This window comes from Sebastes umbrosus, chromosome 16, assembly GCF_015220745.1.
Source record: "Sebastes umbrosus isolate fSebUmb1 chromosome 16, fSebUmb1.pri, whole genome shotgun sequence".
In the NCBI taxonomy this organism is placed as follows: Eukaryota; Metazoa; Chordata; class Actinopteri; order Perciformes; family Sebastidae; genus Sebastes; species Sebastes umbrosus.
The window spans coordinates 26,683,269-26,703,908 of NC_051284.1; the positions used below are offsets into that span (position 1 = coordinate 26,683,269).

General features: G+C 37.3%; 1 protein-coding gene and 3 gene segments (V, D, J or C); all 4 read left to right on the forward strand.

Annotated features, from left to right (window-relative positions):
- Positions 1–20,640, forward strand: part of LOC119504433 (T cell receptor beta chain MC.7.G5-like) — a 98,219-nt gene that overhangs the window by 21,757 nt on the left and 55,822 nt on the right. The gene's annotated exons all lie outside the window — the stretch shown is intronic.
- LOC119504444 lies at positions 13,597–14,380 on the forward strand. The segment is given in 2 exon segments: positions 13,597–13,788; positions 13,910–14,380. Coding segments are annotated over 2 exon segments (507 nt in total).
- On the forward strand, positions 15,767–16,470 carry LOC119504448. The segment is given in 2 exon segments: positions 15,767–15,923; positions 16,046–16,470. Coding segments are annotated over 2 exon segments (450 nt in total).
- LOC119504447 lies at positions 17,143–18,010 on the forward strand. The segment is given in 2 exon segments: positions 17,143–17,349; positions 17,471–18,010. Coding segments are annotated over 2 exon segments (450 nt in total).

Consider the following 20,640-nt stretch of genomic DNA (forward strand, 5'->3'; position numbering starts at 1 on the left):
TTTAGTCAGCTAAAGGCAGTTTTAATTTAGTGATTTCTGTCCTTTGTCCTGCAGAAAAAGATCTTAATGTCACTGGACCGACAGTGAAAGTGCTTCGACCTTCACCAAAGGAGTGTCGAAACAAGAAGACCATTGTGTGTGTGGCCAGTGGATTCTACCCGGACCATGTCGGTGTATTCTGGGAGATCGACGGGAAAAATGTCACCGCTGGTGTGGCGACTGACGAAGCTGCCCTGCGGGAAGGCAACACGACTTACACGATCACCAGCAGGCTGAGGGTCTCTGCCAAAGACTGGTTCACACCCACCAAAAGATTCACCTGCAAGGTCAGCTTCTTCAATGGGGAGGATACTATAAATTATCCAAAATCAATCCAAGGAGACAAAGGTAGGTTTCATTTAGAACTCAGAAATGACCTAAATACATCAACAATCGTCTGTCCTCGTCTAATCTATTTCTTATTCTTCTAACAACTGTAGATCTCATGACAAGAGGTAAATATATTCTTTTAGTTTGGTCTCCACATGGATGTTTCCTCTTTGAATCATGTCCCTGATGTAAATGTTTGACCTTCCTGCAGCGAAATATCTGAAGATCACACAGAGCGCCAAACTCTCCTACGCTGTTTTCATCATCAAGAGCAGCATCTACGGAGCCTTCGTAGCGTTTCTGGTGTGGAAGCTTCAGGTTTGTTCTACATGATCTCCATGTTTCACCTTTTATCCAACAGGCTCATCTATTCTATTATTCATCCCAGTGATTCCCAAAGTGGGGTCCGGGGACCCTCTGGGGTCCGTGGCACTCTGCCAGGGGGTCCGTGAAAAGTTTTCAGATTCATTCATTTAAATTATCATGTGATTATGTTTTTGTAAAAGGCTTCATAGTTCAACAAATAATATTTACATTTTTAAATCTACACTTTCACCCAGGAGACCGCTGTTTGTGTCCCGTTTAAAAAAGTAAACGTTGACTTTACGCTTGTTCCGTAACATTTTACGCAACGTTGTTTTACATAAAGTTGTTTTACATAAAGTTGTTTTACATAAAGTTGTTTTACGTGACGTCGTTTTACGTATATTTAATTAACTATTCGATGCTTAATCTTCTTCTCAATAAAAGTTTGTCAGATGATTTAGAAGATTATTATTGCTTATTTATTGATTTTGATAATCTGTCCTAAAAATGATGATCAACTTTACATACAGTATGTATCTAAACCAGAAAAGGTCTCAGCACTAACCTTCATTTCAGACTAAAGTTTTAAAGAAGCAAAGATTAAGCCGATATATCATAATATCAGTGAGTCGCTCCATTCCCCCTCCTCGTTTTCCGTAACGTTTCCCCGGTGTATTCTCTATCTTGTAAGGGTCCTGAAAAACCTCTGATTTATCAGTTATATAAAACCGGCTTCGTACATTTTAACATGTGAATGAACGAGCTCATTGTGTCCTTTCTGTCTGTTGCAGAGTTCAGCTGGAAAGCAGAACAACTGAGAGCTGAATAAACCATCTTTATCGTGGTTTCTGTAAATAAAGTTTGGAGAACATTGTGGTTATATTTCCACCGCTTTGTATGTCACAGCATATTTGCATTCATATGTAAATGCATTCAATATATACATTTAAGTTTAAATTCTTTTCTTTTGTGGTTGTGAACTATTTGATGCTTAATTTTCTTCTCAATAAAAGTTTGTCAGATGATCTAAAAGACTGAGCGACTTATTGATTTTGATAATCTGTTCTTAAAATGATGATCAAGTTTATATACAGTATGGATCTAAACCAGAAAAGTTCATGCATTCACCTTTATATCAGACTTCTTGTGCTGATATGCAGTCAGGATACCATCCCCCCCTCAGTGCTCTCACATCTCATCCGACACTGAACATCACTTTTTCCACAGATAGTGTGAAAGCTAAAAATACCTCACACTGTCTGCCTCTTTTCTGAGAAATCAGTTATTTCTCATCTACATGATGTTGAAACATCTCAGCTCAGGGAAACTTCATAAGCAGGTTAATTTGAGTCAGAACATTTTCCAATAAGCAAACTGAGAGGCGACTTAAATCTCTGATTACTTGATCAATTAAATCGGCAAATTAAATTTTTAAAATTCACTTGACCTTATTAAAGTGGATTTATTTAAGTGATATCTAGTTTCTCCACTCTTACACAAGTGAGAGAAGTTTATGACGGTTTACATTCTCTTCATGAATAAAGAAGTTTATTCCTTCAGTTCAAACAGCGTCAGTAGGAAAGTAAATGTCAGAGAGTGAGTCCACCACACAACAACAGGAAGTCACCGTTCTCATCTGTGTAGAAAAGAAGGTCAAAGCTGTTGTTGCAGAGAGCGACAGCAGAGGAGAGGATGTGGTCACAGAGCAGCCTGCAGATCCTTCACTGTGCTGAGAAATGACAAAGGTGCAACCCTCCTCTTCACCACAACCTCCGGCTCACAGAGCGCAGCTGCATCTCTGCACCACCACCAACCCCCCCGCACTGCACGTCTCTGAGCAAACAGCTGGAGAACTTCACTTTCTGTGTCAACTGAAGCTCCACAGTGACACATAAATGTGTGTTATATCTCGAACAACAGCTGCTTTCTGTCCTCTGAATGTTTTTATGTTGCAGTAGATAACAGATGGAAACTAAATTTAGTTGCATTCACAGACTAAAGACAACTATCACCAGAAAATAAACTAAATAAACAAAAAACGGAGGGTGTTTCATAGTAAATTCCTCTATAAATCATCTTCCTATTAATCACTACTATAAGACACAATAGATGATTCACATCATGGTCATTTACTAAATGCTTCTAAATTGTTCTCCATCAAAATTATATATATTTTTTTATCAGTTAAGACCCCAGTGGGACTCAAACTGAGGAATTACATGATTCTATTTTGTTTCCTTGAAAAACATGTTTGTGCTTCATCAAGTCGCATAAACAGGAAACAACGTAAACATGGTGTCTGACATCTGTGAGCTACATAATTATATCTCTTTACAAGTTGTTGTTTTCCATTCGTTTGTTAGGAAATACAAGTTCACTCTCTCTCTGCATTATTTGTAAAGTCTCAGAAAACAATTTAAAGACGACCACCTTATGGGTTCATAATAAAAGATCATAGTAAATGCAGGGCAAAAGTGATACGTTCCTTTTCTAATAAACCATATTTCAAGATATAAACTAAGTGAGTAATATGAGAAATTTGAGAAACAGTAAATGCCTCCTGATAAATTTGTCATTTTCATAATGGGGTTTTGTATTGGAGCTAAACTAGACGGCTGAGCTGAACCAGAAGAGTCCAGGATGAAACCTCAGACCTGCTGCAACAAAAGCATCCAGACTGCACAGAGCCATCATGCTGGGAGATGCCATATTATCACTTTCAATCTGCTGGTTTTATTTAAAACCATCATTATCACAGGTTTATAGACACTAGTAAACAAAACTGAAGGAGAGATTTTACCTCAAAAGTAAGTATTTATTTAGAAATAGATAATAAATCATCTTATAACAGTGGTCTGAAAGTTTCCAAATAAATACAGATGTGTACATGTTGACATGAGGGTTAAGTGTAGAGCTGCAACAATTAATCAATTAGTTGTTAACCATTAAATTAATCACCAACTATTTTGATAATCGAATTAATCGGTTTGAGTCATTTTTTAAGAAGAAAAAGTCTAAATTATCTGATTTTAGCTTCTTAAACATGAATATTTTCTGGTTTCTTTCCTCCTCTATGACAGTGAACTGAATATCTTTGAGTTGTGGACAAAACAAGACATTTGAGGACGTCATCTTAAGCTTTTGGAAACACTGATCTATTTTTCACCATTTCCTGACTTTATATAAACCAAACAACTAATCGATTAATCAACAATGAAAATAATCGTTAGTTACAGCCCTAGTTAAATCAATTTAAAATGTTAAATGTCAAACAGACGTGAGGGTTAATAGATGCTATATAGTATATCAATAAAACTTGACTAGTATAATGATTTAATACAATTATAAAACATTATAAGGTTGAACAAACATATATAATGTCTATATCTGTGACATCATCAGCCTTACTGATACTGCTCGTCTGGCACACCTGGTATTACTATCACAGGTTTAGAGCAAACCCAAAAACTTGAAAAGGCAAATAAGCCACATTTGTATTTTAGGAAGTTTAAATAAGGAGGCTGCAGGTCTCTGTTTAACTTCCATATTAACTTCTCTGACTGGACAGATGATGTTTGGTTGATTAAACTGCAACAAGAAACAGCAGATCTAGAAGATTTCAGCTGTTTATACACTTCAGCAGCTAGATACAAAGATAAACTACATTATTCAGTTTCAAGCAGCCGAATGAGACTCTTCATTTGTCATGTTAAACGACCTCTTGTGGTGCAAACCCGAACATCAAGTCGTGTGTGTAGGATCCAAACAGTAAAAAAATATTTTTACTTAATAATAAAACAATTAGACAAAAATAAATAATACAGAGTCTAAATAAAAGAGAGAAGCTCCTTCTATGTGACAGAATCAGCAACAATTACAGCCCTGTATCAGTGAAATATCATAATATTGAGGTTCAAACAGAACAGCAGATATGGAGCAATGTCACAGGTGTAGATTTACTGGATTTATATTTGAAATCATTTATAGTAACCTGAAAGATAAATCATAGTGACCGTCTAGAAAACAGAACAGCTTCATCACAATGTTCAGTGAATAACTTATTTTGAAGATGGCTGATGTTGGCTTCATCACATTTAACTGACTTCACAAGTTCACTCCAAAATCCCTTAAAGGGGACATATTATAAAAAAGTGAGATTTTCATGTTTTTTTATTATAAAGCAGGCTTAAGTCCTATATAAATACTGTGAAAGTATCGAAACGCTCAATCCACAGAGAAATACACACAGTCTGTATTCAGAAACTCTGCATTTGAAACAAGCTGTCAAGATTTCTGCCCATTTGTGATGTCACAAATCTACAATATTTAGACACTTGACACAATTTTAAGCATAAATATTCTAAATGTGTCCCAGTTTATTCCTGGTTGCAGTGTATGTGAATGTCATCAACTGACAGGAAGTACACACGAACCCAAGCTGTTGCCTAGCAACGCAATCCTGTTGCAATTCCTTTGCAATTCCGTTGAAATGCGCTAAAACGGAGCGTTTAAGACAGAGGGTGAATACAGGCATATTCAGGCAGACAGTATGAGGAAAATATTTTTTTTTTTTAACATTACAGCATGTAAACATGTTCTAGTAGAAACACAAAATACAAGTATGAACCTGAAAATGAGCATGATATGGGACCTTTAAATCACGTTCGCTGAATGTGTCTGTTTATGAGTCGTAAGAAATCGTAAAACTACCTTGTAGAAGAAGTTTCCTGGTAAAGTTAAATATCAGCCAAAATGAAAAGTCTTTCTTTAGGAGTCACACAAAGTCATACCTTAAGATTTAAGAGTAACATCTGTGTAACAGAACCCAGATCTGTTAAATTGAGCAAAATGTTAACAGAGTCTGGCAGTCACTGGACTCCAACAACTCCACTGTGTATTTTCTCAACAATTCGCTGTCGGACAGCGGCCCCCCATGTGTGTGACGTTATTGGTTGCATGTGAGGCGTTTCAGGGCTGAGATCCGTTCACACTGATGTCAGATATGGGCCATGTCAAACACGAATGTGAACAATCTCGTCAGAAACATCGGATCTAGGCAAAACATTTGAATGTAGCATTAAGCCCTGTAATATGAACGTAGAGGACACACTGGTGTATGTCAGGCTCAGCTCTTCACTGTGACTTTGCTCACGTTTCATCAGTCTAATCTGCACTTCAGCAGTCTCTATACATGGCTGTAGAGTGTTAGCATGTTGACGTGTATTTACACATTCTTTTAATGTATGTGAAGATGTGACTAACACTCACCCTGGCCTCTGAGCTGCTGCTGAGTGGAGGCTGTACATGAGGAGACACCAGACTTCAGCTCGACGACTATCAGGAGCCCTCTGCTGGATGAACCTGCAACACAGCAGACAGTCAGAGCTAGAATACAATCAAGGCACAAACCAAGGAAGTTGATTTTTCAAGTATTGTGCCTTCAAATCACAATCAGACATACAAGCAGAATAGGAATCTGATACCACTTACTACATTACAGCATCAAGTCTGCAGTTGTAAATATACAGTAAATAAGATAATCTGCAGGTCACTTCCGGAGTTAAGATTTCTAATTGTCTATTTGGGGTGTTTTGAATTAAAGAAAATGTAACTCAAGCGATGCATTTTAACTTTAAGTGACACAAGTTATCAACAATTGTTTTTTGCAAATTTCTGTGAAATGGAAAAAAACAACTTTTCATGGTAAAAATTCACAAAACGTTTACTCTCTGAATGCACCAACAGTATTTCTCACATCAGCAGGGGGAGACAAACTTCAACATATAAAACAAAGAGAGAACAACTAACACTGGAATAGATAACATCATCAACACAGTGCTAATGACGTTAGCTGTGCTGTAGATAACTGACACCTCCCCTGTTCATTATAATGTAACAGTGATGTGCTCTGGTCTACAGGTGCTGAGCTGACAGGACCTGAACAAAAAGCTGATCATAGAGGGTCACATCGTCTTTAACATGATGTTAATGCTTTTCATAGTTTGCTTCTTCCGTCTGCCGTGGATTAAAGGTGAGAAAAATACAGCAAACAAAGTAAGATGTTGCATTGCATAGCTAATGATTTAAGTAACTGTGTGTATTTTTCTACAGGTGCCTCTCTCAGTGGAAGTGTCCTCCAAACACCTCCTTTCATCATTAAGAGAACTGGTGAATCGGTTGCCAGTGAGATCAACTGTTCACACAGCATAACAAATTATGATGTTATTCTCTGGTATAAACAAGATGAACACAAAGCTCTGAAGCTTCTGGGAAATCTGAACGTAGAATTCGTAAATATCGAGAAAGACGCAGTAGGAAAAATCAGCTTTGACGGAGATGGCCGTAAACATTCCCGCCTCGATGTTTCTGATCTTTCATTAAATGACAGCGGTGTGTATTTCTGTGCTGCCAGTCAGCACAGTGCTGCAGATTCCCCTCACGTCAATACAAAAACTCTCCTTTATCTGTCTGCAGAGAGACAACGTGTTGAGGCTCCTGAACACCTGCAGCTTTGAATGAACCCACTCTGAGGACAAAACTACTGACACCACATCCTTTGTGACACTGTGTCAAAAGCTTAAACAATCAAGACAAAATCTTCTATCCCGATATAGGTCATTTATAGGGCTGTCAAAGTTTACGCGATAATAATGTGTTAACATTAATTCGTTTTAACACCACTAATTTCTTTAACACATTAACGCAACTTGCAATTTTTAGATTGTAGAGGGCTCAGTTTTAAAGCTAGAATGAAGATACTGGTATCATACCAAACTAAAAATCCTAAGGAATCCATTAATGCCAACCATGTCATACTTGTTGCGAAGGAGGTTAAATAACGCTCTGAACTTGCGCTAAATTTTGGTGTGGAAAAACTGCCATGGCCAAGGAGTCCCTTGACCTCTGACCTCAAGATATGTGAATGAAAATGGGTTCTATGGGTACCCACGAGTCTCCCCTTTACAGACAAGCCCACTTTATGATAATCACATGCAGTTTGGGGCAAGTCATAGTCAAGTCAGCACACTGACACACTGACAGCTGTTGTTACCTGTTGGAATTGAGTTTACCATGTTATGATTTGAGTATATATTTTATGCTAAATGCAGTACTTGTGAGGGTTTCTGGACAATATTTGTCATTGTTTTGTGTTGTTAATTGTTTTCCAATAATAAATATATACATACATTTGCATAAAGCAGCATATTTATCCACTCCAATGTTGATAAGAGTATTAAATACTTGACAAATCTCCCTTTAAAGTACATTTTGAACAGATAAAAAATGTGCGATTAGGTTAAGGTTCATAAAAAAATAAGGTAAAAATTTCGTAATTTCACATCAGCTGCACTTTTTTAATAATATCAGTCCAGCTAGATTCCATCTGTTGTCATTACAAAATGTCTCCAACATAACTGAATACATAGACTTTTTTTTCTGACTTTTTTCTGACTTTTTTTCTCCAGCATTTTTCAAACTTTCTTTTGGGACTTTTTTCAGACTTTTTTTTTAATTTTTTTTTTTACCTTTTTCTGAGTTATTTTAGACTTTTTTTTCCAACATTTTTCAAACCTTTTTAAAGAAATTTTTCAAACTTTTTTTTCAGACATTTTTCAGTCTTTCTTTTGGGACATTATTCAAACCTTTAAGAAATTTTTCAAACTTTTTTTTCAGACTTTTTTTCAGACTTTGTTTTCCAGCATTTTTCAAACTTTTTTTTTCAGACTTTTAGACTTTTTTTTCCAACGTTTTTCAAAATTGGTTTTAGACATTTTTTTCAGACATTTTTCAGACTTTTTGGGGACATTTTTCAGACTTTTTTTTTTATTTTATTTTTAATTTTTTTTTTTACCTTTTTCAGACTTTTTTTAGACTTTTTTTTTTTTTTTTTCAAACTTTTTTTTCACGCATTTTTTCAGACTTTTTTTCCAGCATTTTTCAAACTTTTTTTTTTCAGATTTGTTTTTAGACTTTTTTCAAACATGTTTTTCAGACATTTTTTCAGACTTTTTTTCCAGCATTTTTCAAACTTTCTTTAGGGACTTTTTTCAGACTTTTTTTTAACCTTTTTCAGACTTGTTTTATACTTTTTCTTCCAACATTTTTCAAACTTTTTTTTCAGACATTTTTCAAACTTTTTTTCAGACATTTTTCTGTCTTTCTTTTGGCACATTTTTCAGACTTTTTTTTTTTGTTGTTTTTTTACCTTTTTCAGACATTGTTTATACTTTTTTTTTCAACATTTTTCAAACTTTTTTTAAGAAATTGTTTTCAAAATTTTTCAGGCATTTTTCAGACTTTTTTTCCAGCATTTTTCAAACTTTTTTTTTCAGATTTTTTTTAGACTTTTTTTTCAAACATGTTTTTCAGACATTTTTCAAACTTTTTTTCAGACATTTTTCAGTCTTTCTTTTGGCACATTTTTCTGACTTTTTTTTTTTTTTTTTTTTTTTACCTTTTTCAGACATTGTTTAGACTTTTTTTCCCAACATTTTTCAAACTTCTTTTTATAATTTTTTTTCAGACTTTTTCCAGGCATTTTTTTCCAGCATTTTTCAAACTTTTATTTTCAGATTTTTCTCAGACTTTTTTTTTTTTTTACCTTTTTCAGACATATTTTATTTATTTATTTTTTTTTTTGAGACATTTTTTCAGACTTTTTTTTCCCAGCATTTTTCAAACTTTTATTTTCAGATTTCTTTCAGACTTTTTTTTTTTTTTTACCTTTTTCAGACTTATTTTAGACTTTTTTTTTTTCAAACTTTTTTTTCAGACATTTTTCAAACTTTTTTCTCAGACATTTTTCAGTTTTTCTTTTGGGACATTTTTCAGACTTTTTTTTTTTTTGTTTTTTTACCTTTTTCAGACATTGTTTAAACTTTTTTTTTCAGACATTTTTCAAACATTTTTCAGTCTTTCTTTTAGCACATTTTTCAGACTTTTATTTTTTTTTTTTTACCTTTTTCAGACATTGTTTAGACTTTTTTTTCTCCAACATTTTTCAAACCTTTTTCAAGAAATTTTTTCAGACTTTTTTTTCTAGTATTTTTCAAACTTTTTTTTTCAGACTTTTTTTTCCAATATTTTTCAAAATTGGTTTTAGACATTTCTTTTCAGACATTTTTCAGACTTTTTTGGGACATTTTTCAGACTTTTTCTTTTATTTTATTTTTCATTTTACGTTTTTCAGACTTTACTTCAGACTTTTTCCAACATTTTTCAAACTTTATTTTAGACATTTTTTTTCTACCTTTTTCAGACATTGTTTAGACTTTTTTCAAATTTTCTTTAGTTATATATTTAAGGACATTTTTTCAGACTTTTTTCCAACATTTTTCAAACTTTTTTTTCAGACATTTTTCAGTCTTTCTTTTGAGACATTTTTTCAGACTTTTTTTCCCATCATTTTTCAAACTTTTGTTTTCAGACATTTTTTTCCAATATTTTTCAAAATTGGTTTTAGACATTTCTTTTCAGACATTTTTCAGACTTTTTTGGGACATTTTTCAGACTTTTTCTTTTATTTTCTTTTTCTTTTTACCTTTTTCAGACTTTACTTCAGACTTTTTCCAACATTTTTCAAACTTTATTTTAGACATTTTTTTTCTACCTTTTTCAGACATTGTTTAGACTTTTTTCAAATTTTCTTTAGTCATATATTTAAGGACATTTTTTCAGACTTTTTTCCAACATTTTTCAAACTTTTTTTTCAGACATTTTTCAGTCTTTCTTTTGAGACATTTTTTCAGACTTTTTTTCCCAGCATTTTTCAAACTTTTGTTTTCAGACATTTTTCAAACATCTTTCAGTCTTTCTTTTGGGACATTTTTCAGACCTTTTCTCTCCTTTTTTTTTTTTTTTACCTTTTTCAGACATTGTTTAGACTTTTTTTCCCAGCATTTTTCAAAATTGTTTTTAGACATTTTTTTCTGTTTTTTTTCAGATATTTTTTCTGACTTTTTTCAGACTTTTTTTCCAGTATTTTTCAAACTTTTTTTTCCAGACTTTTTTTTGAGACATTTTTCAGACTTTTTTTGGGACATTTTTCAGACTTTTAATTTTTTTAATTTAATTTCTTTTTACCTTTTTCAGACTTTTTTCCAACATTTTCAAACCTTTTTTCAGACCTTTTTTTCTACCTTTTTCAGACATTGTTTAGACTTTTTTTCAAATTTTCTTTAGTCATATATTTACGGACATTTTTTCAGACTTTTTTTTCAGACATTTTTCAGTCTTTCCTTTGGGACATGTTTTCAGACTTTTTTTTTCCAGCATTATTCAAACTTTTTTTTCCAGACATTTTTCAGACTATTTTTTGGGACTTTTTTCAGACTTTTTATTTTATTTTATTTATTTATTTATTTTTTACCTTTTTCAGACTTTTTTTTCAGACTTTTCTTTCCAGCATTTTTCTTTCAGACATTTTTCAAACTTTTGTTTTCAGAGTCTTTTTGTTCCAGCATTTTTCAAACTTTTTTTTCAGACTTTTTTTGGGACATTTTTCAGACTTTTTATTTTTTTTAATTTATTTTTTTTTTTACTTTTTTCAGACTTTTTTTTCCAACATTTTTCAAACTTTTTTAGTACTACTTATACTACGATACTGATACCGTTGACAGAGTGACCTCCCAAAACGCATTGACACTCCCATCTGCAGCTCTTCATATCAACTATATGAAGTAGTTTCTGTCAGACAGAACATGGATATAATCATCATTAACCACAAACACTCCCCGTTACACAATGTGGAGCCAGCAGGACTGAACATATGACACTCCCACCTACAACTTTATAGATCTCTAACTACACTGACAGTTACATTACACCTGCTGCAGTCTCTGAATGACATGGACATCATCAAACATGGTCTCCTGAGCTTTTTAATACTTCTGCTCTGGATAAAAGGTGAGATCTACTGACTACATTACAGCCTTTAACCTTTGTTAGGTTCACAAGCAAAAGTTGAAAATCATTTATACAGAATTAGAGTTCAAATTTTCACTGACTTAAAATGTTTTATACACAGGTCTAACTGCTGGTGATGATGTCACCCAGACTGACATACTGTGGAAAGACGAGGGTGATAATGCAACAATGAGCTGCAGCCACACCAAGGGTCCTCGGTACTTCCAGATGTACTGGTACAGACAGCTGCCAGGAGAATCAATTAAACTAATCGTGCTCATATCAATGGGCGAAAAAGATCACGATATTAATGATTACACCTTAAAGAAATATGCAGCCAACAAGCCTGACTTAGTGAGTGGGACATTCACAGTGAAGGATCTGCAGCCAGAAGATATAGGGTTGTATTTCTGTGCTGTGAGTCAACACAGTGATACAGACTCATTCTATAGCTGTACAAAAACCTCAGTGCTCTGTTGGCACACCTCTATCCCTCCATCTCATGTACAGTAGGGGGACCTCAAGGACCACAAACACTCCCAGTTACACTCTGATTCACCGTGCATGTTTTTATACAGCAGCTAACAGGATCAGAGACCGTCACACACTGCAGAGACACTCCCACCTGCAACTCTTCATATCTCTACACTGAACACTACAACAACAGTTATATATGATACTTGGACCTTTAGAACATGGACATTGTCAAACATGGACTCCTCAGCGTGTTACTGTTTCTGCTCTGGATGAAAGGTAAAGATCTAGGGCTGGCAGTATGGTTGAAATCAATATCATGATTAAAATAAGACTTTTTTTTTCTTTCTGAGATTAAAATCTATCACAACATGTTAAGGCTGCACGATTATCGCCAGAATGATAATCACGATTATTTTGATCAATATTGAGATAACGATTATTTATCACGATTATTCATTGATTTAAGGGACAAAATATTTTTATTGCACTTTCACATTAAATAAACAGACTGCTTTCACTTCCATGCTGTGCTACATTCCTGCGACTGTACATATCTTTGCATCAAAATAAGACTTAAAATAAGGTTCTTCACCTGAATTCAGTGCATTTTCATTTTGACAGTCAAAATGAGTAACATATCCAGCAATACGCTTGACTTGATGTGCAGCGGAGTTTTCTATGAGCGACGCACGCGTTTTAAAAACATCAATATCGCAGTCGATCATGTTCATTTAATTTTGGGAAGCCAAAATCGGGATCACAACTAATGTTTCATTAATTGTGCAGCCCTACTGCATGGCGAATGTATGTTAAATCATATAAAATAATAGATTTTTAACGCAATATCATGCATCATATCAGCAAAACTATTCCCATATATAAAACAACACACTTTAATAGCAATTTGCATTCAATTATTATTGTTTTACAGCAGAGTTTTGTATAGTGATAACAGGAGGACCTTATCATCATCATACTATTCTGCTGAAAGTCTAGATGTGAAATTATTGAGGCCAGGACTAAACACCCTCTGCATTTCTACTCTTTTATTTCAGAGATGAGCAGGTGATAATTGTTTATAAATGCTCTACTGTATGAACACTGTTATGTACTGTTATACACACACAGGTCTAATTGATGGAAGTGATGTCACCCAGACTGACAAACTGTGGAAAGAAGAGGGTGACGATGCAACAATGAGCTGCAGCCACACCAAGGGTAGCAGCTATTACCAGATGTACTGGTTCAGACAGCTGCCAGGAGAATCAATAAAACTAATGGTGTACACATTAGTTGGCGTAAAAGATCATGATGTTGAACATTTTGGCAAAGACAAAAAAAGTAAATTTTCAGCCACCAGGCCTGGGTTTGAGAGTGGGACATTCACAGTGAAGAATCTGCAGCCAGAAGATAAAGGCTTGTATTTCTGTGCTGTGAGTCAACACAGTGATACAGACTCATTCAATAGCTGTACAAAAACCCCAGTGCTCTGTTGGCACTGTTCCCAAAACTAATTATCTCATGTACTGTAGGGGGACCTCGAGGACCACAAACACTCCCCGTTACACAATGTGGAGCCAGCAGGACTGAACATATGACACTCCCACCTACAACTTTATAGATCTCTAACTACCCTGACAGTTACATTACACCTGCTGCAGTCTCTGAATGACATGGACATCATCAAACATGGTCTCCTGAGCTTTTTAATACTTCTGCTCTGGATAAAAGGTGAGATCTACTGACTACATTACAGCCTTTAACCTTTGTTAGGGTCACAATCAAAAGTTGAAAATCATTTATACAGAATGAGAGTTCAAATGTTCACTAACTTAAAGTGTTTTATACACAGGTCTAACTGCTGGTGATGTTGTCACCCAGACTGACATACTGTGGAAAGACGAGGGTGATAATGCAACAATGAGCTGCAGCCACACCAAGGGTGTTGGCTACAACCAGATGTACTGGTACAGACAGCGGCCAGGAGAATCAATGAAACTAATTGTGTTCACAACAACGGTCAACGAAAATCACGATTTTGGAGATTTCAGCAAAGATAGATTTTCAGCCACCAAGCCTGACGCTGAGAGTGGGACATTCACAGTGATGAATCTGAAGCCAGAAGATAAAGGCTTGTATTTCTGTGCTGTGAGTCAACACAGTGATACAGACTCATTCAATAGCTGTACAAAAACCCCAGTGCTCTGTTGGCACATCTGTTACAATTATCTCATGTACTGTAGGGGGACCTCAAGGACCACAAACACTCCCAGTTACACAATGTGGAGCCAACAGGACTGATCACATGACACTCCCACCTACAACTTTATAGATCTCTAACTACACTGACAGTTACATTACACCTGCTGCAGTCTCTGAATGACATGGACATCATCAAACATGGTCTCCTGAGCTTTTTAATTCTTCTGCTCTGGATAAAAGGTGAGATCTACTGACTACATTACAGCCTTTAACCTTTGTTAGGGTCACAATCAAAAGTTGAAAATCATTTATACAGAATGAGAGTTCAAATGTTCACTAACTTAAAGTGTTTTATACACAGGTCTAACTGCTGGTGATGATGTCACCCAGACTGACATACTGTGGAAAGACGAGGGTGATAATGCAACAATGAGCTGCAGCCACACCAAGGGTGTTGGCTACATCCAGATGTACTGGTACAGACAGCGGCCAGGAGAAACAATAAAACTAATTGTGTTCACAACAGCGGGCAACAAAGATCACGATTTTGGAGATTTCGGCAAAGATAGATTTTCAGCCACCAGGCCTGGGTTTGAGAGTGGGACATTCACAGTGAAGGATCTGCAGCCAGAAGATAAAGGCTTGTATTTCTGTGCTGTGAGTCAACACAGTGATACAGACTCATTCAATAGCTGTACAAAAACCTCAGTGCTCTGTTGGCACATCTCTATCCCTCCATCTCATGTACTGTAGGGGGACCTCAAGGACCACAAACACTCCCCGTTACACAATGTGGAGCCAACAGGACTGAACATATGACACTCCCACCTACAACTTTATAGATCTCTAACTACCCTGACAGTTACATTACACCTGCTGCAGTCTCTGAATGACATGGACATCATCAAACATGGTCTCCTGAGCTTTTTAATTCTTCTGCTCTGGATAAAAGGTGAGATCTACTGACTACATTACAGCCTTTAACCTTTGTTAGGTTCACAAGCAAAAGTTGAAAATCATTTATACAGAATGAGAGTTCAAATGTTCACTAACTTAAAGTGTTTTATACACAGGTCTAACTGCTGGTGATGATGTCACCCAGACTGACATACTGTGGAAAGACGAGGGTGATAATGCAACAATGAGCTGCAGCCACACCAAGGGTTTTCAGTACAGACAGATGTACTGGTACAGACAGCGGCCAGGAGAAACAATGAAACTAATTGTGTTCACAACAGCGGGCAACAAAGATCACGATTTTGGAGATTTCGGCAAAGATAGATTTTCAGCCACCAAGCCTGACTCTGAGAGTGGGACATTCACAGTGAAGGATCTGCAGCCAGAAGATAAAGGCTTGTATTTCTGTGCTGTGAGTCAACACAGTGACACAGACTCATTCAATAGCTGTACAAAAACCTCAGTGCTCTGTTGGCACACCTCTATCCCTCCATCTCATGTACTGTAGGGGGACCTTGAGGACCACAAACACTCCCCGTTACACAATGTGGAGCCAACAGGACTGAACATATGACACTCCCACCTACAACTTTATAGATCTCTAACTACCCTGACAGTTACATTACACCTGCTGCAGTCTCTGAATGACATGGACATCATCAAACATGGTCTCCTGAGCTTTTTAATACTTCTGCTCTGGATAAAAGGTGAGATCTACTGACTACATTACAGCCTTTAACCTTTGTTAGGGTCACAATCAAAAGTTGGAAATCATTTATACAGAATGACAGTTCAAATGTTCACTTGTGGTAACTTGTTTTATACACAGGTCTAACTGCTGGTGATGATGTCACCCAGACTGACATACTGTGGAAAGACGAGGGTGATAATGCAACAATGAGCTGCAGCCACACCAAAGGTTTTCAGTACAGACAGATGTACTGGTACAGACAGCGGCCAGGAGAAACAATGAAACTAATTGTGTTCACAACAGCGGACAACGAAAATCACGATTTTGGAGATTTCGGCAAAGATAGATTTTCAGCCACCAAGCCTGATGCTGAGAGTGGGACATTCACAGTGAAGGATCTGAAGCCAGAAGATAAAGGCTTGTATTTCTGTGCTGTGAGTCAACACAGTGACACAGACTCATTCAATAGCTGTACAAAAACCTCAGTGCTCTGTTGGCACACCTCTATCCCTCCATCTCATGTACTGTAGGGGGACCTCAAGGACCACAAACACTCCCCGTTACACAATGTGGAGCCAACAGGACTGAACATATGACACTCCCACCTACAACTTTATAGATCTCTAACTACCCTGACAGTTACATTACACCTGCTGCAGTCTCTGAATGACATGGACATCATCAAACATGGTCTCCTGAGCTTTTTAATTCTTCTGCTCTGGATAAAAGGTGAGATCTACTGACTACATTACAGCCTTTAACCTTTGTTAGGGTCACAATCAAAAGTTGAAAATCATTTATACAGAATGAGAGTTCAAATGTTCACTTGTGGTAACTTGTTTTATACACAGGTCTAACTGCTGGTGATGTTGTCACCCAGACTGACATACTGTGGAAAAACCAGGGTGATAATGCAACAATGAGCTGCAGACACACCAAGGGTGGTGACTACATCCAGATGTACTGGTACAGACAGCGGCCAGGAGAAACAATGAAACTAATTGTGTTCACAGCAGCGGGCAACGAAAATCACGATTTTGGAGATTTCAGCAAAGATAGATTTTCAGCCACCAAGCCTGATGCTGAGAGTGGGACATTCACAGTGAAGAATCTGCAGCCAGAAGATAAAGGCTTGTATTTCTGTGCTGTGAGTCAACACAGTGATACAGACTCATTCAATAGCTGTACAAAAACCCCAGTGCTCTGTTGGCACATCTCTATCCCTCCATCTCATGTACTGTAGGGGGACCTCGAGGACCACAAACACTCCCCGTTACACAATGTGGAGCCAACAGGACTGAACATATGACACTCCCACCTACAACTTTATAGATCTCTAACTACACTGACAGTTACATTACACCTGCTGCAGTCTCTGAATGACATGGACATCATCAAACATGGTCTCCTGAGCTTTTTAATACTTCTGCTCTGGATAAAAGGTGAGATCTGCTGACTACATTACAGCCTTTAACCTTTGTTAGGGTCACAAGCAAAAGTTGAAAATCATTTACACAGAATGAGAGTTCAAATGTTCAGTAACTTAAAGTGTTTTATACACAGGTCTAACTGCTGGTGATGATGTCACCCAGACTGACATACTGTGGAAAGACGAGGGTGATAATGCAACAATGAGCTGCAGCCACACCAAGGGTGGCAGCTACTTCCAGATGTACTGGTACAGACAGCGGCCAGGAGAAACAATGAAACTAATTGTTTTCACAACAGCGGGCAACGAAAATCACGATTTTGGAGATTTCAGCAAAGATAGATTTGCAGCCACTAAGCCTGATGCTGAGAGTGGGACATTCACAGTGAAGGATCTGCAGCCAGAAGATAAAGGCTTGTATTTCTGTGCTGTGAGTCAACACAGTGATACAGACTCATTCAATAGCTGTACAAAAACCTCAGTGCTCTGTTGGTACACCTCTATCCCTCCATCTCATGTACTGTAGGGGGACCTCAAGGACCACAAACACTCCCCGTTACACAATGTGGAGCCAACAGGACTGAACATATGACACTCCCACCTACAACTTTATAGATCTCTAACTACCCTGACAGTTACATTACACCTGCTGCAGTCTCTGAATGACATGGACATCATCAAACATGGTCTCCTGAGCTTTTTAATTCTTCTGCTCTGGATAAAAGGTGAGATCTACTGACTACATTACAGCCTTTAACCTTTGTTAGGGTCACAATCAAAAGTAGAAAATCATTTATACAGAATGAGAGTTCAAATGTTCACTTGTGGTAACTTGTTTTATACACAGGTCTAACTGCTGGTGATGATGTCACCCAGACTGACATACTGTGGAAAAACCAGGGTGATAATGCAACAATGAGCTGCAGACACACCAAGGGTGGTGACTACATCCAGATGTACTGGTACAGACAGCGGCCAGGAGAAACAATGAAACTAATTGTGTTCACAAGAACGAGCAACGAAAATCACGATTTTGGAGATTTCAGCAAAGATAGATTTGCAGCCACCAAGCCTGACGCTGAGAGTGGGACATTCACAGTGATGAATCTGAAGCCAGAAGATAAAGGCTTGTATTTCTGTGCTGTGAGTCAACACAGTGATACAGACTCATTCAACAGCTGTACAAAAACCCCAGTGCTCTGTTGGCACATCTGTTACAATTATCTCATGTACTGTAGGGGGACCTCAAGGACCACAAACACTCCCAGTTACACAATGTGGAGCCAACAGGACTGAACATATGACACTCCCACCTACAACTTTATAGATCTCTAACTACACTGACAGTTACATTACACCTGCTGCAGTCTCTGAATGACATGGACATCATCAAACATGGTCTCCTGAGCTTTTTAATACTTCTGCTCTGGATAAAAGGTGAGATCTACTGACTACATTACAGCCTTTAACCTTTGTTAGGGTCACAAGCAAAAGTTGAAAATCATGAGAGTTCAAATGTTCAGTAACTTAAAGTGTTTTATACACAGGTCTAACTGCTGGTGATGATGTCACCCAGACTGACATACTGTGGAAAGACGAGGGTGATAATGCAACAATGAGCTGCAGACACACCAAGGGTTTTCAGTACAGACAGATGTACTGGTACAGACAGCGGCCAGGAGAAACAATGAAACTAATTGTGTTCACAACAGCGGGCAACAAAGATCACGATTTTGGAGATTTCGGCAAAGATAGATTTTCAGCCACCAAGCCTGATGCTGAGAGTGGGACATTCACAGTGAAGGATCTGCAGCCAGAAGATAAAGGCTTGTATTTCTGTGCTGTGAGTCAACACAGTGACACAGACTCATTCAATAGCTGTACAAAAACCTCAGTGCTCTGTTGGCACACCTCTATCCCTCCATCTCATGTACTGTAGGGGGACCTTGAGGACCACAAACACTCCCCGTTACACAATGTGGAGCCAACAGGACTGAACATATGACACTCCCACCTACAACTTTATAGATCTCTAACTACCCTGACAGTTACATTACACCTGCTGCAGTCTCTGAATGACATGGACATCATCAAACATGGTCTCCTGAGCTTTTTAATACTTCTGCTCTGGATAAAAGGTGAGATCTACTGACTACATTACAGCCTTTAACCTTTGTTGGGGTCACAATCAAAAGTTGAAAATCAGTTATACAGAATGAGAGTTCAAATGTTCACTAACTTAAAGTGTTTTATACACAGGTCTAACTGCTGGTGATGTTGTCACCCAGACTGACATACTGTGGAAAGACGAGGGTGATAATGCAACAATGAGCTGCAGCCACACCAAAGGTGTTGCCTACAGACAGATGTACTGGTACAGACAGCGGCCAGGAGAAACAATGAAACTAATTGTGTTCACAGCAGCGGGCAACGAAAATCACGATTTTGGAGATTTCAGCAAAGATAGATTTTCAGCCACCAAGACTGAGGTTGAGAGTGGGACATTCACAGTGAAGAATCTGCAGCCAGAAGATAAAGGCTTGTATTTCTGTGCTGTGAGTCAACACAGTGATACAGACTCATTCAATAGCTGTACAAAAACCCCAGTGCTCTGTTGGCACATCTCTATCCCTCCATCTCATGTACTGTAGGGGGACCTCAAGGACCACAAACACTCCCCGTTACACAATGTGGAGCCAGCAGGACTGAACATATGACACTCCCACCTACAACTTTATAGATCTCTAACTACACTGACAGTTACATTACACCTGCTGCAGTCTCTGAATGACATGGACATCATCAAACATGGTCTCCTGAGCTTTTTAATACTTCTGCTCTGGATAAAAGGTGAGATCTACTGACTACATTACAGCCTTTAACCTTTGTTAGGGTCACAAGCAAAAGTTGAAAATCATTTACACAGAATGAGAGTTCAAATGTTCACTAACTTAAAGTGTTTTATACACAGGTCTAACTGCTGGTGATGTTGTCACCCAGACTGACATACTGTGGAAAGACGAGGGTGATAATGCAACAATGAGCTGCAGCCACACCAAGGGTGTTGGCTACGACCAGATGTACTGGTACAGACAGCGGCCAGGAGAAACAATGAAACTAATTGTGTACACAAGAACGAGCAACGAAAATCACGATTTTGGAGATTTCAGCAAAGATAGATTTGCAGCCACCAAGACTAAGGATGAGAGTGGGACATTCACAGTGAAGGATCTGAAGCCAGAAGATAAAGGCTTGTATTTCTGTGCTGTGAGTCAACACAGTGATACAGACTCATTCAATAGCT